The 19,723-nt window shown below is 46.6% G+C and overlaps 1 protein-coding gene and 1 long non-coding RNA gene across 2 annotated transcripts in view; one reads left to right on the top strand and one right to left on the bottom strand.

Moving 5' to 3' along the window:
* Positions 1–19,723, top strand: part of GNB5 (G protein subunit beta 5) — a 57,309-nt gene that overhangs the window by 26,931 nt on the left and 10,655 nt on the right. The window contains exons 3-7 of the mRNA XM_033190096.1: positions 249–290; positions 2,641–2,717; positions 9,205–9,337; positions 15,104–15,247; positions 17,259–17,350. Of these exons, the coding sequence (XP_033045987.1) occupies positions 249–290; positions 2,641–2,717; positions 9,205–9,337; positions 15,104–15,247; positions 17,259–17,350 (488 nt within the window). The remainder of the gene's footprint in view (positions 1–248; positions 291–2,640; positions 2,718–9,204; positions 9,338–15,103; positions 15,248–17,258; positions 17,351–19,723) is intronic.
* Positions 10,152–13,494, bottom strand: LOC117070644. The gene is made up of 4 exons (XR_004431990.1): positions 13,383–13,494; positions 12,595–12,661; positions 12,181–12,365; positions 10,152–11,190 (listed from the first exon to the last, which is right to left on the bottom strand). It is a non-coding gene; the product is annotated as an uncharacterized LOC117070644 (long non-coding RNA).

Here is a 19,723-nt window from a genome sequence, read left to right on the forward strand (position 1 = left end):
GTGTTGTTTCCTGTTGTATCTTTCCAAGGAATGTAAGGTTGAAATCCTTCAGCTCCACTGGGACATCCAGCCCCTCCCACACTCACTCTGCTTTTTTTCATGGAAGATTAGGGAGTCTTGATTATCCAGATCCTCATTCCGGCTTTCCACTTCACACTGCCCTGCTGGACACAGCTTTTATGAGGAATTCTCAGCAGTAATATGTAAGAACTTGACAACCTCTGAACTGTTTGCTCTTCTCCCTCCAGGATGGGAAGGTGATCGTGTGGGATTCCTTCACCACGAACAAGGTGAGGCATTGTTTCCAGCCACATTAGGCACTTCAGAACCCCAGCCTAGTTAAAGGTGCTCTGGTCCAGCTACCCGGCCCTGTCCTGATTTTTCTCCATGTGTCCCTGCAAGCAGTTTTCTCTAGGGATGGCCCATCTGTGTTTGAACAGCTCAGCCAGCCCATTGCAGCATTTATTCCCCTCTCACCCCGAGAGGACTATTAGAGCCACTATGGGGGCTGCCAGTACCAACACAGAAATGGGCAGAGCATGGAAAACTTGTGTCCACATGTGCAACTGCATGTACTGTTTGTCTTCTGAGTGATAAGAGGCACCGAAATCCTCCATTCCTTCCCCTCTGTTTGACCAGACTCCATAGCCCTGTGGGAATGAACACATGGAGGGTGGGGAAGACGAGGCTGCAGTGGGATTGGGCAGAGCTACCCTGTCATGCAGTCTGATCCCCTTGCAAGTCTGGTCTGGGCATGCACAGCACAACTTAGATTTAAATTTTAGCTCTTAATGAACGTTGAAGACCAAAACCTATGTGCAGGTATGCTGGCACACCTGCATTGCATTGGCATTTACAATAAAGAGTATTGTGTATTAAATAAGAATTCCTATATTTGTTTAGAAAGCCTTCCTTTATGCTGTGAAAAACATGAGACCTGTCTCTGTCTCCTAGTGAACAGCAGCCATATTCCGCATTGTCGAATGTGTTTAGTCACTGTCGTGGGAAGCAGCTGGTGACATGACCTGGTCAAGTGAGGGGCCAGAACCGTTTTGTAGAGTCGAGTCTCTAATGGTCAGTCCCCTGGGGAATACAAATGACAGCTTAACAATTTGCGCAGGGCTTTGCTGTACAGCGCCTAGCTCCTTGGAAGGCTCCGTCTCTCCCAGAACTCCTCAGCATCTTCTGGACTGTGCAGGAGTGTAGTTGCTTCTGTTTACACCTATCATGGCTTAGAGCACAGACTGATTTCTGGGGAGCCGAGGGTGCCTCTTGTGGCCCGTGGCAGGGAATACAGCCATTACTTGTGAGGAAGGGGGCCTGGGATACCCTGTGCTGACAGTGGCTACCTCAGCTCGTTCTCTGGAGAGCAGTAGATTATTCTTGGCCTCTGAAAGCCTACGAGACTGCTATTGATAATAGTATTTGGGCAGGCAGTATTGGGGCCTGTGTTTCCCCACAAAAACACATATAACAGAGAAGAAGGCCAGCACTTGAGTGCACATTGGAAGCATGAAGAACTAAGCGCGCCTGTCCCTGGCTGCTGGCTGGCTGAGTCACCCCTGTCCTCCTGCACGCAGATATGCAAACAACAGAGTCATATTTCCAATACATCTGAGCCTGAGGTCTTATTCCCATGGGAGACGTGGACCCTGGTCCTGGTTTCACCACCACCAAGATGTGCGACCGCGTGCAGGCCAGCCGCTTGTGCCCACGGTGGTTCTTATTCTCCTCTGTGAAGCCAGAAGCCAGGGACTGTCGCGTTTAGTTCTTAATATTTCCATTTTACCAGTTCTCATTATCTGTGGGCACAACCGAAGATCGCTCTCCCCTCCCCGCACCCATTCATACCTTCCCTGGGATGGTTTAGGTCCCACAGTGGACACAGGCTCTTGCAGACTCACAAGTAAACAAACCGAAAATACATCTATAAAAAGTCATTCCAGAGTATATTTTGAAAATGGAGATCAGAGTAAACAAGGAAACGTATGTATCTGAAAGGAGATTTGGGCATACCTTTCAAAGCAAAGGGGCCCTGATACTCAGGCAGAAGAACAAAGGGAGTATGACATTAAGAAGGAAGTAAAACGTGAAGGGTTTTTTTGTTTTGTTTTGTTTTGTTTGCTTTTGTTAGTTGAGCTTTTTAACTTTTCAAATATGTGACATAAAGTTGATTATGAGAGTCCCCTCACAAGTCTTGAGCCCATCTTTACCCTCTACCACTTCCTTTTGAAACTATAATGTAATTCAGTAGGCATCTGGTGATTTTATTTTCTAAAATTTAAACATTAAGATTTTTGTGGCCAGGCACGGGGGCTCACACCTGTAATCCCAGCACTTTGGGAGGCCAAGGTGAGCAGATCACTGGAGGTCAGGAGTTCGAGACCAGCCTGGCCAACATGGTCAAACCCCATCTCTACTAAAACTACAAAAATTAGCCAGGCGTGGTGGCACATGCCTGTAATCCCAGCTACTCAGGAGGCTGAAACAGGAGAATCGCTTAAACCTGGGAGGCGGATGTTGGAGTGAGCTGAGATTGTGCCACTGCACTCCAGACTGGCAACAGAGTGAGACTCCATCTCAAAAAAAAAAAGAGTTTTGTGTGGAAGTGCTAGTTGTCCACTCTGTGCTGTGTTTCAGGAGCACGCGGTCACTATGCCCTGCACGTGGGTGATGGCATGTGCTTATGCCCCGTCGGGATGTGCCATTGCTTGTGGGTAAGTTGGAGCTACGGCAGTTTTTCAGATTTTGTGTTAACCATAAAATACTGTTTTCTTAACAAAAACAAGCAAACAAACAAGAACTCGTAGTTTTTGTAGTTTACTTGTGAAGCAGCATGCTAAATCCTTCCCTGAACTTGGTCAAAGGAGAAACCATAAGCCGGCACAGTGGTGCCTGCTTGTAATCCCAGCCACCTGGGAGGCTGAGGTGGGAGGATCACTTGACCCCAGGAGTTCAAGTCCACCTTGGCAACAAAGCAAGAGCCCCATCTCTTTAAAAAAAAAAAAAGAACCATAAAACTCTCTTTCATAATTATTTTCATTACAAACTGACAGTATCTCAAGCCTATCTCATCTCTCAAACCTGTCTCCTCTCTCAAATGCTTTTGGCAGAACTATAAACGTTGCAAACATTTTGGAAAGCAACTTGGTAATCTCTGTCAGAAGCCTTGAAAAACTGATAGCCTTTGATCTGGTGACTCCACATCCAGGAACTCATTTGAAAGGAATGATGCGAAACATAGAAAAGCCATATGGACAATGACATTAATTGTAGTATTTTTAAAAATAAAGCAAAAAACACCAGGCGTGATGGCTCTCGCCTGTAATCCCAGCACTTTGGGAGGCAGAGGCAGGAGGATCACCTGAGCCCAGGAGTTCGAGACCAGTCTGGGCAATGTGGTAATAACACCTTGTCTCTACAAAAAAAAAAAAATCTAATTAGCTGGGTGTGGTGGTATACACCTGTAGACCCAGCTATTCTGGAAGCTGAGGTGGGAGGACTGCTTGAGCCTGGGAGGTTAAGGATGCAGTAAGCTGTGATCATGCCACTGCACTCCAGCCTGGGTGACAGAGTGAGACCCTGTCTCAAAAATAAAATAAAGCAAAAAAAAAAAAAAAAAAAGGAAAGAAAAAAGGAACCAACATACCCATCCAGGAAAACTTAAGTGAATTGTGGTACATGAATTGAATGGAATATCATACAGCCATTAAAAAGGAAAATTCTTAGTTACGCTATGTGAAAAGGGCATCAAGATTACTAGGAAGAGTGTGCCTTATTCCCTATTCTCCTGGAGCTCAGTTTAACAGGTTTGGCAATGAGAACTGAAACCCACATAATTCCTGGTCCCTGTGTTGAACAATTCTGAGACCGTTCAAAATATTTCTGCCACAGTATCTCAGCCATGTTTTTAAAAAGAGGCATATTAGGCCAGGCGCGGTGGCTCACGCCTGTAATCCCAGCACTTTGGGACGCTGAGACGGGTGAATCACGAGGTCAGGAGATCGAGACCATTCTGGCTAACATGGTGAAACCCCATCTCTACTAAAAATCGGAAAAATTAGCCGGGCATGGTGGCGGGTGCCTGCAGTCCCAGCTACTCGGGAGGCTGAGGCAAGAGAATGGCGTGTACTGGGGAGGGGGGGCTTGCAGTGAGCCGAGATCGCACCACTGCCCTCCAGCCTGGAGACAGAGCAAGACTCTGTCTGAAGAAAGGAAAAAAAAAAAAAAAAAGGCGTATTATAAAGGCTGGGAGGAACTATACCAAATAAAATAGTAGTTCTTTCTGGATGATGGGACTATGGGAATTTCTCTTTATAATCAGGAAGAAAGAATTTTATTTTAAAGAGGAAAAGCCCGGGTCCCCAAGCAAACATTTTGGAGCCCTCTTCAGCCAGTCACACCAGCATCTTCTCCAGTGTCCCCACCCTTTGGGTGGATGCACTGGGGACATATTCTCATTCTCCTTCCAGTGGCCAAGACCACATGTCCCTTTGGAGCCCATGTTCACATACATGTATTTCACTTTTTTTTTTTTTTTGCGATGGAGTCTCGCTCTGTCACCCGGGCTGGAGTGTAGTGGTACGATCTTGGCTCACTGCAGCCTCTGCCCCCCAGGTTCAAGCCATTCTTCTGCCTCAGCCTCCCAAGTAGCTGGGACTACAGGCGTGCACCACCATGCCAGGTAATTTTTGGAATTTTTTTTTTTTTTTTTTTTTTTTTGAGACGGAGTCTTGCTCTTTCGCCCGGGCTGGAGTGCAGTGGCCGGATCTCAGCTCACTGCAAGCTCCGCCTCCCGGGTTTTACGCCATTCTCCTGCCTCAGCCTCCGGAGTAGCTGGGACTACAGGCGCCCGCCACCTCGCCCGGCTAGTTTTTTGTATTTTTTTTTAGTAGAGACGGGGTTTCACCGTGTTAGCCAGGATGGTCTCGATCTCCTGACCTCGTGATCCGCCCGTCTCGGCCTCCCAAAGTGCTGGGATTACAGGCTTGAGCCACCGCGCCCGGCCTGGAATTTTTTTTTTAATAGAGATGGGGTTTTACCATGTTGGCCAAGGTGGTCTCGAACTCCTGACCTCAAGTGATCCTCCTGCCTCAGCCTCCCAAAGTGTTGAGATTGCAGGTGTTAGCCACTGCACCTGGCCCATATTTTTTAATTTTTAAAATAGCTCAAAAGTGGATTATGTCTCCACTTTATAGATGGATGCCAGTATTTATATAAAATTTATTACCATCTACTTCCTAAAAGGATAACAGGTGCTATAATAAAAGATATATATGTAAACATATATATATACACACATATATATATATTTGTACTACATGTGTAACACATCTATTAGAGAAAGCAAGCAAGGGAGAAATAGGCCACAATTATAAGGTTGGTGCAAAGGAGTTTAGCCAACTACAGTTAGCAGGCACAGTTCTAAGAGTGCCCCTTACTTCAGATCCTGGCTGCAAATTTGAGGGTCCCCACAACCCCAGGAATTCTCTAAAACAACTTGCCAAACTCATGAAAGTGCTGTACTTCCTACCACAGTTTTATTACAGTGGAAAGATACAAATTAGAACCAGCCAAAGGAAGAGACCCCTGGGGCAGAAGCCAGAAGGCATCTAGACATGGAGCTGCCAGTCATCGTCTCCCTGGGGTGGCCGCTGACAGCATTGTTTCCTCTTGGCCACGGTGTATGATAATACATGCAGAGTACTGCCAGCCGGGGAAGCTCCTCTGAGCCTTAGGTGTCCAGAGGTTTTATTGGGGGCTTGACCACACACTGCCTGTGTGGTTTACCTTTAGTCTCCAGTCTCTCTAGAAGTTCGGGCAGATACCTTTAGTCTCAAGTTCCTCTGGAGATCAGACCTGATATGACGCATCCGAAAGCCCCCATCATAAATCACATTATTAAACTGGTGGCCAAAGCCCCCAAGCAAACCAAGCCACTCTTACCAGGAAGGACATTCCAGGGGCCCAGAGATCACTTCCAAGTAGCTGAGGGCAAAAGCCAGACCTCTCCTGCAGTGTCAGTTCTTCACTACTCAGTAGGAATCATAAGTTCTCCACATTTTTTTAAATCCTAGGGTAATTCGTTTCTAATTGGACATGAATTTTAGCAGATGCATAGAGCTGGGTGTGTTACATAATCCCTCAGTGTCCAATATTGAACTATTAGATACGCAGTTCTAAATTGTAGAAAGAATATATTGGGTAGGCCCTTCTGCAATGTATAGTGAATATGATAACAGTGAACAATGTCTTCAGCAGTAGTTTAGGAAATGATGCTGTGGCTGTTTCTTAATTTTACCCTCACTAAATGGAATGCAGCGGAAGAATTCCCATGAGGGTAGTGGGATGGAAGGAAGAGAGCAGCATTACCAGGCCCAGAGAGATAGCTTTCTGGTAACTTAGCTTGGTGCAGACACAGAGTTCAGAGTGGAGGGATGGCTGGCACCCTGATCTTTGTCATCTGTTTCCCCACCTTGTCATGTGGGAGGTGCTAGCACCTTTCCTGGCTGCCTCACTGGCTGTTACAAGGGCCAAAGCAGAGGAAGTTCAAGGTATGAACACTTATGAAGGCATTTTTTAAAATATGGGGGTCTAGTGGATGAGAGAGCATCAAAGATGAAACTAATACTCCTTATCGCAGGTAGAAGTACCATCTCCCCTTCCCAGACCTTTCCCAAAACTGCTAAGAGCAGCTGTGATTCATTTGAGTTTCTAGTGGTAAGTCTGACATAATGTTTCCCAACCATGACTGTATGACATCCCTGCAACTGTATTATCACATAGACCTGCACTGATGCCACATTCTCTAAATGTCATCGTAGGTAGTAATGGGGTTATTTTTTATCTTAATTTACCTGGCTCCTGGGTCTCTCGCTCAGTTGTTTCCAAACTTGAAAGCTAAAACCCAAATAGTATTGGCACAATCCCCTTTCCCCAAAAAATGTGTCAATTGATTATATATACAAGTATTTCTTATTTAAGAGCCGTATCCCCAAGAAGCTTTCATTTAGGTGTTGTATACTTACTACGAGCTCCTGTGTGCAAGGCACTGGGCCAGGTGTCATCATGGAATTCAAAGATGAATATGTAACCAAGATCACAACATTAGTTGGGTACTAAAGCAGAGATTCAACACTGGATGCATCACCCAGCAAAACCTTCCTGCTTCTCATACCAATGCGATTAACCCTAAGTAATAAGTATCTCAACAGAAATTACTCAGGATGGGGAGGACATATCCCAGCTCAGGGGTCAGGGAGGACCATAGTCCACAGCATGCTTGTCCCTTACCTTAGCCTAAGTGCAAATCATTCTCTGCACATTCTTTTTTTTTTTTTTAAGACAAAGAGTCTCACTCTGTTGCCCAGGCTAGAGTGCGGTGGTGTGGTCTCAATTCACTGCAACCTCTGCCTCCCAGGTTCAAGTAATTCTCCTGCCTCAACCTTCCAAGTAGCTGGGATTACAGGTGCGTGCCACCTCGCCCAGCTAATTTTTGTATTTTTAGTAGAGGCAGGGTTTCTCCATGTTGGCCAGGGTGGTCTTGAACTCCTCACCTCAGGTGATCTGTCTACCTTGGCCTCCCAAAGTGCTGGGATTACTGGCGTGAGCCACCACGCCCAGCCTCCCCCGCACATTCTATAAACAAGTTTGCCAAAGCTAATTACTGGTAAGAAACTACCCGAGAATACACCTGTGCATCGCCCAAGACGCTGGAAAAGCAGAAGGAACCCTTGGCTTTCCCAGTGTGTCAGAAAAAAGTGACCCCATCTTAAATATTGTTCCCTACAAAAAGAAAGCAGAGCACCTTAGGGTAAGGCTGGGGTTAGGTCTCTGGGGGGAAAAGAATAAAGTGAGCCTAGGATATTTTCTTGTTCTAGAAAGTAAAGGAACATTCAAGGACCAATAGGCGTCATATATAAAAAAAAACAAAAACAAAAACAAAACAGGAGCTGACTTGAAGAGGCCCCAAATTTGGGGTAATTTGAGCATCAAATGTAGTAATGATAATAATGGATCGTGATACAATTAAGAAGAAAAATTTATGGGTGTACAGTGATGGTGGGAAGGAGGATTCTTCATTACAGAAAAACACCAGCTAATAAATATGGAAGACATTATCAAAATAAATCACCCTTTTGCATCCCTAAAGTAATACTTGATTCAAGCAAGGGTAATCATGCAAAGTTTCTGTATGAAAGTGGTTGAGGAAAGGATATTTTTGTGGTCTCAAAATATCACACCACAGATTATCACTGATTATGAACAAATTACCTTTACACTGATATCTGGTGGTCCACCTTAACCAAGTAATCAAAGTTGGCTTCACCAATCTTGGAAGAGACATTACAAGCCTTCTGACATGAAGCAATAAGAAAGAAGTACACAGTAGCACCTTGATACTCTTATTGCCAGAATGTTCTACAGTACTTGAATCTAACCATTAAGAAACTATCTGACAAATCCACCATATACGACATTCTGTACACAGCCAATCTAAGATTTCCTGTCATGAACAACAAACAGTAGGTAGAGTCTGTTCTAGATTAAAAGATCTTAAAAAGATGTAACAACTGAATGTAATATGTGAGCCTTGGCTGGGCCCTGGATCCTGGCAACAATCGGGGAAGATTGAATCTGACTGGCTTATTGAGTGATGTTATGGAGGTTGTGTTGATTTTCTCAAATGTGATAAGGATGTGGTAGATAGGAGACTGTTCTTATTTTTAGGAGATGTAAATTTGCAAATGGAAGTGTTCAGAAGGAAAATGTCATATCTGCAGTTTGCAGTCAAATGCTTCAGAATTTGCTCCTGCAGATTCGACAAAATGTTAAGTCTGTGAATCTAAGGGAAGGGATCTGGGTATTCAGTATACTATTTTTTTTTTTTTTTTCAGTTTTACAGTAAGTTTGAAAATCTTCAAACTGGCCGGGCGCAGTGGCTCACACTTGTAATCCTAGCACTTTGGGAGGCCAAGGGAGGATTGCTTGAGGCCAAGAGTTCAAGACCAAGCTGGGCAACATAGTGAGATCCTGTCTCTATTTGAAAAAAAAAAAAAAATCTTCAAAGTAAAAGTTGGAGGAAAGGTTACAATATATGATACTGCGAAAGAGAATATGTTGAAAAGTTTATGTGATTGGGAAAGTAGACACATTTTCTGTTACTCTGCATTAACCTTTGGTACTTCTTTCTTTCCATCCTAGTGGTTTGGATAATAAGTGTTCTGTGTATCCCTTGACGTTTGACAAAAATGAAAACATGGCTGCCAAAAAGAAGTCTGTTGCTATGCACACCAACTACCTGTCGGCCTGCAGCTTCACCAACTCTGACATGCAGGTAAATAAGCGGCCCCCGGTGTCAGGCTGACCTGCCAAGGAGCACTAAAGAGGAGCAGAGAGGGCCGGGCGCGGTGGCTCAAGCCTGTAATCCCAGCACTTTGGGAGGCCGAGACGGGCGGATCACGAGGTCAGGAGATCGAGACCATCCTGGCCAACACGGTGAAACCCCATCTCTACTAAAAACTACAAAAAACTAGCGGGCGACGAGGCGGGCGCCTGTAGTCCCAGCTACTTGGGAGGCGGAGGCAGGAGAATGGCGTGAACCTGGGAGGCGGAGCTTGCAGTGAGCTGAGATCCGGCCACTGCACTCCAGCCTGGGCGACAGAGCCAGACTCCGTCTCAAAAAAAAAAAAAAAAAAAAGAGGAGCAGAGAGGAGAGGAAGCTTTTGGCATCTCTCTGAACAAGATGGGTGTGCTCCAGTAGTTTGCTCTAAGGGGAAGCTCCCATTGTTTCTCATCAGTTATTATTATGATTTTTAATAACATGAGAAAGTTGGGGCTAGATTGTTGATAGAGTTGAGATAAACTTCATGGCATATTGAAAATCCTCCTCTGATTGACTTGGCGAGGGTGGGAGTAGAGCAGGGAACCCCCTGGGGTGGAGGCAGTTACTGTGCCCTGGTCTGCGTGCTAACGTGTGTAAAGCTTCACTGAGCTGTCGGGCTTCAGAGCTGTGCACTCTATGCATCTCACTTTACAGTCCTGTTTTAACCAACGCAAAAAGAAAATGCTTCACCATATTAAATCTTTGCTCTACTTTGAATACACTACAGTGAAAACAACACAACCTTTAACAGTTTGACTAAGTTTTATTTAGCAAGTGGTGAAAGCACCGCATCATGTATTTATTCACACTTATTCAGCAAATCTTCTCAGTACCTACTACCCACATTGCCAGATACCACATGGCTCTGGGGCCAAAAGCTCAGTCTTGGCCCTCAGGGACCTTCATGAAAACCAGTAATGGTTGGACAGTGGGGGAACTGGGGAGCTCCGAGCAGGAGGGGTTGGTCACAGACTTGCTGCTGTCAGTGAAAAGGGACCGCTGCCACTCCAGGCAGCCACAGCGTGTGAGGGAGCACAGTGGGAGGCAGGCAGCTGAGAGGTGGGTGGGGCCAGATCCCAGGGCTCCCTGAGTGCCTGGGCTGGACCCTGTAGGTGGCAGGAGCCCTTGAGGGGTGAGTCAGATTTTGGTTTGTTTGGAAGAGGAGGGTGTCTGAGTTAGACTGAAGCCTTCCGTAGTTTACTCTGGCTTCAGCGATTGATGTCAGGAGGGATGGGGAGGTTAGAAGCAGGGAGGTCAGGTGGCTGGGTAGTTGTTCAATTGCTGACGGGGGGATGTTGGGACTTGCAATATCACCATTGTGCACCTGTTGTTTACACCTAATATTTGAGCCTACCCAGGAATCTTGCAGACTTGTTCAGCAGGGGGCACTGTGGCCACTGGCTGGCTGCAGTGGACAAAACCAGATGTCTTTGGGCCTGAGGCAAACCAAAGCAACAGAGGACATTTAGGCTGGATGAAGGCAGGCTCAGGGGGCTACCACGACCATCAGGCATCTGAAGCCCCTCTGTGGAGACCCATCCGCCTCACTCTGTGTTGCCACAGGGCAGGGTTGGGGATGAAAGGGGGCACCTCTAGGTTAAAAGGTGCTTTCTTTTCCAACAAGTAGCTTAGCCAGAGATAGAGGGAAGTCCCAGCTGGCTACCTCGGCGGAGACTTGGCCTGGGAGGCAGAGCAGGTAAAGGGTGGCTCCGGAGGCAGACAGCAGGATTAGATCCTGGCTCCGCCATGTTCTAGCTAGTGATCCTAGACAGCATTTGAATTTCTGCATGCTTCATTTTTCTCACCTGCACATGAGAATAAAATCTGTAAAGTATTAAATCTGTCCTGCATAAGGTTTTCTGAGACTTAAACGAGATGATTCATGTAAATAGTATAGTCCCTGGTAAATATCAGTAAGTGTTAACTGTTATTATTTGTTTGTTTGTTTGTGTTTTGAAACAGGGTCCTCACTCTAGTACCCAGGCTGGAGTGCAGTGGCACAGTCTGGGCTCACTGAAGCCTCTGCTACCCAGGCTCAAGTGATTCTCCTGCCTCCGCCTCCCAAGTAGCTGGTGGGCCTGTAGTGGGTCTGCAAGCATGCGCCACCATGCCTGGCTAATTTTTGTATTTTTTGTAGAGATGGGGTCTCGCTGTGTTGCCCAGGCTGGTCTTGAACTCCAGAGCTCAAGCGATCCACTCACCTTGGTCTCCCAAAGTGCTGGGATTATAGGCGTGAGCCATCACACCCAGCCAATTTTATTATTATTAACACAAAGCTTCATGGGTGATTGTGATACACAGCCTAGTTTGGGTACTACTGAACTCATGAACCTCCAGCTTTCTTCAGTCCCTGGGATCTAGGATGATAAAAGAGAAACTCAAGTGGCTGGTATGAGACTATGGTATTAAACCTACAAATTCTCTGCCTTCCAGAACAAATGAGTGACAATGAGTTAGAGGTTCTGTTTAATGCATTTATGTGAATAAATGTTTGGTCTTTAAAATTTATTTTTACTTACAATGAAGATCACAAACACAACATTGAAAAGTATTAGAAATCTACTTTTAACTTTTAAAAACTATTCATTTTTTTGATCAAACAGTATGGTATGAAAATTTCCTAAATTAAAGATCAAGACTGGGTCGTTGCTTAAAGAAAATTGTTTGGACCTGGTGTCTCAAAATAAACTGTAAGTTATTGCAAGTGTTAGGAAAACGGTGAGCTGGAACAACCACTAGTGGGTGTGGGCCAGGAGAGATTGCGGGAATTCAAGCATCTAACAAAATATTAATACCCAAATTCAGCCTCGGTTCAGGTTCTGTGTGTCCATAAGCTACTTTGCCAGCTTAAGTCATCTTATTGGATGTATGCAGGCCTCCTGAGGGAAGTCGAGGCTGGAGGGGGTCCTGTGGACAGCCAGTGGGTTCAATGCCAGGGCGGGAGCAGATTCCCCTCCTCTTCTTGTAATTTGTTCCTTCCCTGCAGGAAAAAAAAAAAAAAAAAATCTCTTTTTTTTTTTCTTTTTTTAAGACCAAGTCTTACTCTGTTGCCCAGGCTGGAGTGCAGTGGCGTAATCTCAGCTCACTGCAACCTCCGCCTGCCAGGTTCAAGCAATTCTCGTGCCTCAGCCTTCCAAGTAGCTGGGACAACAGGTGTGAGCCACCACAACTGGCTAATTTTTGTATTTTTAGTAGAGATGGAGTTTTACCATGTTGGCCAGGCTGGTCTTGAACTCCTGACCTCGGGTGATCCGTCCACCTCGGCCTCCCAAAGTGCTGGGAAAAAAATGAGATTCTTTATGTGCAAGGCCTAACATATAAGAGAGAGGGGAAGAAAAAGGCAAAGGGGGCAAAAGGTGAGGAGGAGAGACCCCATCAGCAGCTGGAAATTGAAGGTGTGGTGTGGTCAGTGGGTGCATTGCGTGCTATCAGCACATAAGGCCTAATTGCTCTTTTCTTTCCTCAGCCATCAGTAATCACCCGCAAAGGGCTATCTTGCGGCCACTTACACTGCAGGAGCCACTTCCTCCAGTCTTATCACTCCACCCAGGCCCTGTGGAGCAGCCAGAAGGCAGGGAGTAGGAGGCTCTGCTATCCAGAGCTTCTCCCTTGCAGATCCCCTCCGTTGCTGTCAGTACCCAGCTGGCTCCAGGGCTCTGTGATGCCGCCAGCTGGGCCTATGAGGGCCCTGAACTCTTGAGTCCTCACTGCCTTTCTCCCAACCCCAGGAAGGTATGCTCAGCCAGAGCCCAGGCCTCACACACACTGACAGTGACAAAAAGTAAAACGTCAGCCCCGCCCCCATGTCTTTCCCCCCGGCACCCCTGTTTGCCTTTACTCTATGGCTGACCTTTGTACTTGTAAGCTATCTAGAGGCTCTTTGGGCCTCCGCCAGAGTTTCCTAAAATATACGTTTGCTCTTCTCATTCTCCTGCCCAGAAGCTTCCAGAGTACCCTCTTGGCTTCAGGCTGAGTCCCCACCTGTGAATGGACTCACCTTTCATTTAGTGCAGCCATAGGCCCCCCTGGAGTTTCTCTCTCCCCTTCCCTTCCTTCACCTGGCCAGCTCTCACTCTTCCTTGAAGACCAACTCAGGTATCACCACACTGGATTTGGGACCCTCCTGTGTGCACACCTGGATCCAGTCACTGGATGCCAGTGACTGCAGGGCCACAGAGACTCAGAGAAGCCCGAGACTAGGAGTCAGGGCGCCTGGGTCGGGGCTTTGCTGCCTGACTGTAAGTTGCATCCTCTATCAGTTGGGCAGAGTGCACAGTGGTGTTTGCACTTCCCTTCCCCAGGATGGGACAAGCAGTAGATGAAAAAGTTTGCAGTGTGTATGCAAATGGGAGGGGCGAGTCTTTCTGTGGACAGCCTGAGAATAAGGACAGAGAGCTGGGCCAGCTGACCTTGCCACGGGTCCTGTCTCACCTCCGTCAGGAGGCAGTGGTGAGACACCCATGCTGTTGTCTTCGATCCTTGTCCACTGGTGATGTCAACTCCCCAAGCGAACATCAGAAATACTTGCAACCAAGCAAAGCTAAGCTTATCTGACCTCCTGCAGTAAGGGAGAACCTCCACTTGGCAGAATCTTAGTAGGGTCTGAAAATGGAGGAATTAAGGAAGGCTACTTAGAGGATTTCAGGGTCCGGGCGTGGTGATTTGAAGGTGGGTCTTGCAAAGCTGTTTTAGCTTTGGATTGGTGAGCCCAGCAAGGGAACAGTCTTGAAGTGAGTCTGGATGAGCAAGCTGTTAATCTTGTTAAGTTGTCTAATGGATTCACAGTCTTTTCTCCCAGGAGCAGGTATTTTCTGCAGCAAGCAGTGAAGTTATTTTTACTCGGTCTCAGTCTGGTTTAACATAGTAACAGGAAAGTTGGCCTGGTCCCAGAATTGTTTAACACAGGGATGGGGAATTATGTTGGTTTCATTCTTGCTGGCAATCCTATTAAACTGAATTCTGGGAGAACAGAAACTGAGACACAATCTTTCTGCAAACCCTCATGCATTAGCAGAGTGCCTGGCAGACACTGTCAGCACACAGCAAATGTTTCTTAAACCTACGTATGCATGAATATCCTCTTGCACCCATCCGTGGTCCTGGGAAGCCTCTGGACAGCACTGTGCTTGGGAAAAGCCACAACAGAGAACGTGTCCAACAAGATGCTGCCTAGACCCCTGCTGCTCCCGGTGTGTCCTGTGACCAGCCTCAGCATTTCCTGGGAGCCTGTGAGAAGTGTAGACTCTCAGGCCCCACCCCAGACTCTGTATTAGCAAGCAGCCCAGTGATGTGTGTGCATCAGTATCCAAGAAGCACTTTAAGTGTCTGACCCGCACAGCAGTGGGAGGCATCAGAGGTTTCAAACATGCAGCAGAGACTAACGGAGCACTTCCTACGAGCCAGGCATGTGTAGAGCCCTGTAGGTGCCACCATGAGGCCGCCAGGATTTCAGCTGTGCAGGGAGGCAGGCACATAAACACACAACTCAAGGACTGTGAGAGTGTAGGAAATGTACTTCTTCCTTCTTTGTATAGGAGAGAGATTTCTGTGCATGAACCCAGATACAGCAGGTATCACCCCTGCGTGTGTGTGTGTGTGTGTGTGTGTGTGCGTGTTTTAGAGTCTGCTTTTTCCTGCGGAACGTTAAGCCTCTGATTGACTGCACCTGGCAGAAGCAATAACCACAGCCACCCACTTCCTGTCCTTTTCTGCGGGCAGATCCTGACGGCAAGCGGCGATGGCACGTGTGCCCTGTGGGACGTGGAGAGTGGGCAGCTACTGCAGAGCTTCCACGGACATGGGGCTGACGTCCTCTGCTTGGACCTAGCCCCCTCAGAAACTGGAAACACCTTCGTGTCTGGGGTAAAGACCCAACGGAAATTCCCTAGGGCTCCTGTGTCCACTAAGGAGGCTTATGGTGGCAGTTCTTGTCCATTCCTGGGACTAGCCTAGGCACTTCCCTAGAAGGGACTGCAGGAATTGTCCTCAACTCCCCACTAAACCCCCAGCTCCTGCAGTGATCTCACTGGCTCCAGGCCCCTCTTGGGGGCTTGGTGGGCAGCTACAGGGCTGAGCTGTGAGGGCCTCCTTCTGTTCTGCCACTGATGTTAGCAGTCTACAGAGTAATCTGGAATGTTCTCCTGTATGAGTGCTGCAACTCAAGGTATATATCTGCCACATTTTAAAATGTCATTCCTCAAATAAATAGCAGAGACTTAGCATCCGAGAGCATCAGAGATGCGCACAAGGGCACAGCAGGTCAGATGGCTACTGAGCTGATGCAACGCTGTGATGCCGCCAGGGCCTTCGGGCCTGTGGGGCACTCTCCCACCCCACCCCTGCCAGCCACTATCCTCTCTCCCATCACAGGGTGCAAGAAACAGAGGCTTTGAAAGCTCAGAGTTGGCAGACAGGGCCACAGAGACTCAGAGAAGCACTAGACTAGGAGTCAGGGGCCTGGGTTGGGGCTTTGCTGCCTGACTGTAAGTTGCATCCTCTATCAGTTGGGCAGAGTGCACAGTGGGGTTTGCACTTCCCTCCCCAGGATGGGGCAAGCAGTAGATGAAAGAGTTTGCAGTGTGAGACAGGACAGGGACGCACACACTGTCAGGTGACTTCTGCAGCTGGGACACATCAGGGGCCTTTGCTCCAGGCTGCCCACACGTCGGTCCTGGGAGCCAGGCCAGAGCTGTGTGAGCTGCAGTTAGCAGGGCCCTGATTTTCTTCCTGGGTATTTGGCCATGTGTAGATGTTTCACCCCGTGCCTTGGTATCTCTGTGTTTATCTCTCCTCGACTCTACTGTGCTTTTTAAAAATTACTGCTCTTACTATAGATCATAGTGTCTCTTTCAGAGCACTCAACTGCATCCAATTTCATGTCCTCTAAAGATGTGAAGGCCTTTCTGGTTTCTTTGCCCACATTTTCAGCAAAGACACTCGGGCCACGGGCCTTCCTCGATGTGTGATCGTGCTTCATTACACACCTCCCTCTGCTCCAAGTTGAAACCAATAACTTGGACACCAATTTTAAGCTGTTACTTTTTGACTGTTTAAGCTATTTGGTCATTTAAGCTATTTGACTATTGAGAGTCCACATGCTGCTTCTTGAGCTTGATAACATGACCACCCTGCAGGACCTTATCAAACTGCTCCCAGAGCCTTGATAGGATAATGGGAAAACCCTCACGTCTGACTCTGGGTCATGTTAGCAACCTGAAGAGAGCACTGACTTTACAGGTGTTGAGGCAGACGTCCAGGGAGGTGACTCGCCTAAGTCACCCGGCGCGTCAATGGCAGCACCCTGATGGGCCTCTGGTTTGCGGATTCCCAGCCCAGCATGCTGCTGAGGGTGCAGGTGGCCCCGGGCGCCTGGCTCTCCAGCTTTGCTGAGGGCTGCTGCATACACCGAAGCAAAGCTGGGATTCTCAGCTGCTCCATTTGGGCACTGCCAACCCATTAATGTCACAGCTAGAGAGGGCCCACCACGCACCACTGCCTGCCTGCCTTGCCCTCTGGGCTTAGGGAGGCAAGTATAAAGAGAAGAGAGAAAAGAGGGAAAATCAAGGGAAGGGAGATGCCCGGGGGAGGGTAAGAAGGGTTTGCCTCCATTCAGAAATGCTCAAAAGAAGAAAACAAGCTAAAAGAGGAAACTGAGTGCCTTCCCTCCTGCCTCCCATCCCAAGACCTAGTTCTAGGCTGCTAAGGGCTTTCTGACTGAGGAAACTGCCCTCAGGCAAAGCTAGTCTCAGCAAAGTGTGTTGTCAACCATTTGCTAATGGGAAATAAATGGTCTCTGTTATATAACTGGGACTCATGCCTTATCTATAGACATTCCTTGAAGTGGCCATAACTCGGGGTAATTTTGCATTTGTAGGGATGTGACAAGAAAGCCATGGTGTGGGACATGCGCTCCGGTCAGTGTGTGCAGGCCTTTGAAACACACGAATCTGACATCAACAGTGTCCGGTCAGTGAGTAGAATGTTCATGCCACCTCTCTGTTCTGCCGGCATTGCCTGGCTTGGGGAATCCTTAGCCAAGGAACTGCCTCCAGATCAGTTTACTTGGATGAGAGAGGCCTCCCCAGGAAGAAAGGCTGATTGTGGTGGAACTGAACAGTGCTTCAGAACTCATGGAGAATTTTAATTTAATTGCATTAGGAGCAATTAATATCCTCCCTAGGTTGAATCAGCATTTTTCATCCATTCATTCAATAAATATTTACTGAGTATTTATATGCTAGATATTATTCTAGGAACTGGGAATAGACTAGTGAACAAGATAGACAAGGTCTCTACTCTCTTACAGGAGACAAACTAGACCAAACACAAATATACAATTTCAGATACTGATAACTACTGTGATAAAAGTAAAATAGGGAGATGGGATGGGTCATTTCTTAGAGGTCAAAGACAGCCTCACTGAGAAGGTGACATTTACATTGAGGCCAGGATGATGAAAGAGCCAGGCACGCAAAGAGCTGGGGGAAAAGCACAGAGATGAGAGGTTAAGGGACCTAAAAAAAGGCCAGGTGGTCACTGGAGAGTTTTGAGTTGGGAGGGGTAGGGGGGGCTAACCTGATCATAAAAGATCGCTCTGTTGGGAAGCCGAGGCAGGCAGATTGCTTGAGCCCAGGAGTTCAAGACCAGCCTAGGCAACATGGTGCAACCCTGTCTCTACCAAAAAAAAAAAAAATACAAAAATTTAGCTGGGCATGGTGATGTGCGGAGGAGGCTGAGGTGGGAGGATCGATTGAACCCAGGAGATTGAGGCTACAGTGAGCCGAGATGGTGCCACTGTACTCCAGCCCAGGCAACAGAGTGAGACTGTGTCTCAAAAAGAAAAAAACCAAACAAACCAAACAGATCACTGGCTATATGGAGAAGACATTGTAGGGAACAAGAATGGAAATATGACAACCAGTTAGAGGTGGTTGTGTGAGTTCAACAAAGAAACGATGGTGACTGGAACTAAGGAAGACATGGTGGAGACAGAGAAATGTCAAGAATTACGAAATGTCTGAGATTTTATCTACCTACATGTTAACAAGTTGGGCTGCCATAGCTCATGGATGCTGGTAGAAGACACAAGACTCCTGGGTCAGAGATGAAAGATAGTTTATTACTCATAGTAATGGCAGTAGCCAGGATATCAGCTTGTTTGTGCTGGTACTTGAGCCCCAGGTCCACAGGGAGACATGAAAAGGGCCAAATGACACTGGCAGATGCAAGGGATGCACTCTAGAAGAACCCTGAGCTTAGGGAACCCACGTCCTTTATCGAGGGCAGTAAGCAGCAGTCCATGTGCTAAGATGGAAGACTGGAAGGATGGGGGAGGAGGTGGGTTTTGCACATGGATTTGGGAGCTCTGTTTGGGGCTAGTTAGGTTTGAGATGCCTATTAAACATTCAAGATGTCAAGTAAGTAGCAGGATCCATGAATTAGATCCTAAGAGAGAGGTTAGGACTTGCCATGTATGGAAGATGGTACTGTTGAGACAGTTTATAAAGTATTTTCCTTATACTCAGAACTCCCAAGAATCTTCGTTATACTTAGTGGGAAAACACGAGAATTGTTTCTCTTAAAAACAAGAACAAAAAACAGTATGTACGTACTTTAGTACTCCTTGCCCTCAAATGTGGGATAAGGAAAAAAAGCAAAAAGACTCTCACTTATTGTAAATATGCAGTAATTACCTAGAAAATCAAAAGAAATCAATCTGAAGATCACTACAGATAGTAAATGAAGTTAGTAAAATGCAAGATAGAAGATAAAGCCACAAAAATAAGCCTCTATGTATTAATAAAGTATAGTCATTCCTTGGTATCTGTGGGAGATTGGTTCCAGGACCTCCCTCAGATACCAAAATCCTACGTAAAACTATGTAGTATTTTCTCAGGGTATGCTGAAGTTATAAAAATAAATAAATAATAAAATTAAAGTGGTATAGTATTTGCATATAGCCTATGCACATCTTCCCATGTACTTTAAATCATCTCTCAATTACTTATAATATCTAATAAATGTATATGCAATGTAAATAGTTGTTAGACTGTATTGTTTGGAGAATAATGACAAGAAAAAAGGTTCAGTACAGATGCAACAATCCTTTTCTTTTTTAGAATATTTTTAATCTGCAGTTGATTTTATCCATGAGTGTGGAACCCATGGCTATGGAGGGCCAATGTACAGCTTTAAAATGCACACGCTCACCTGGGTGCTATGGCTCATGCCTGTAATCCCAGCATTTTGGGAGGCCAGGGTGGGTGGATCACTTGAGGTCAGGAGTTGGAGACTAGCTTGGCCAACATAGTGAAACCCCGTCTCTACTAAAAATACAAA

The sequence above is a fragment of the Trachypithecus francoisi genome, unplaced genomic scaffold (genome assembly GCF_009764315.1).
Source record: "Trachypithecus francoisi isolate TF-2019V2 unplaced genomic scaffold, Tfra_2.0 Lachesis_group3, whole genome shotgun sequence".
Lineage (NCBI taxonomy): Eukaryota > Metazoa > Chordata > Mammalia > Primates > Cercopithecidae > Trachypithecus > Trachypithecus francoisi.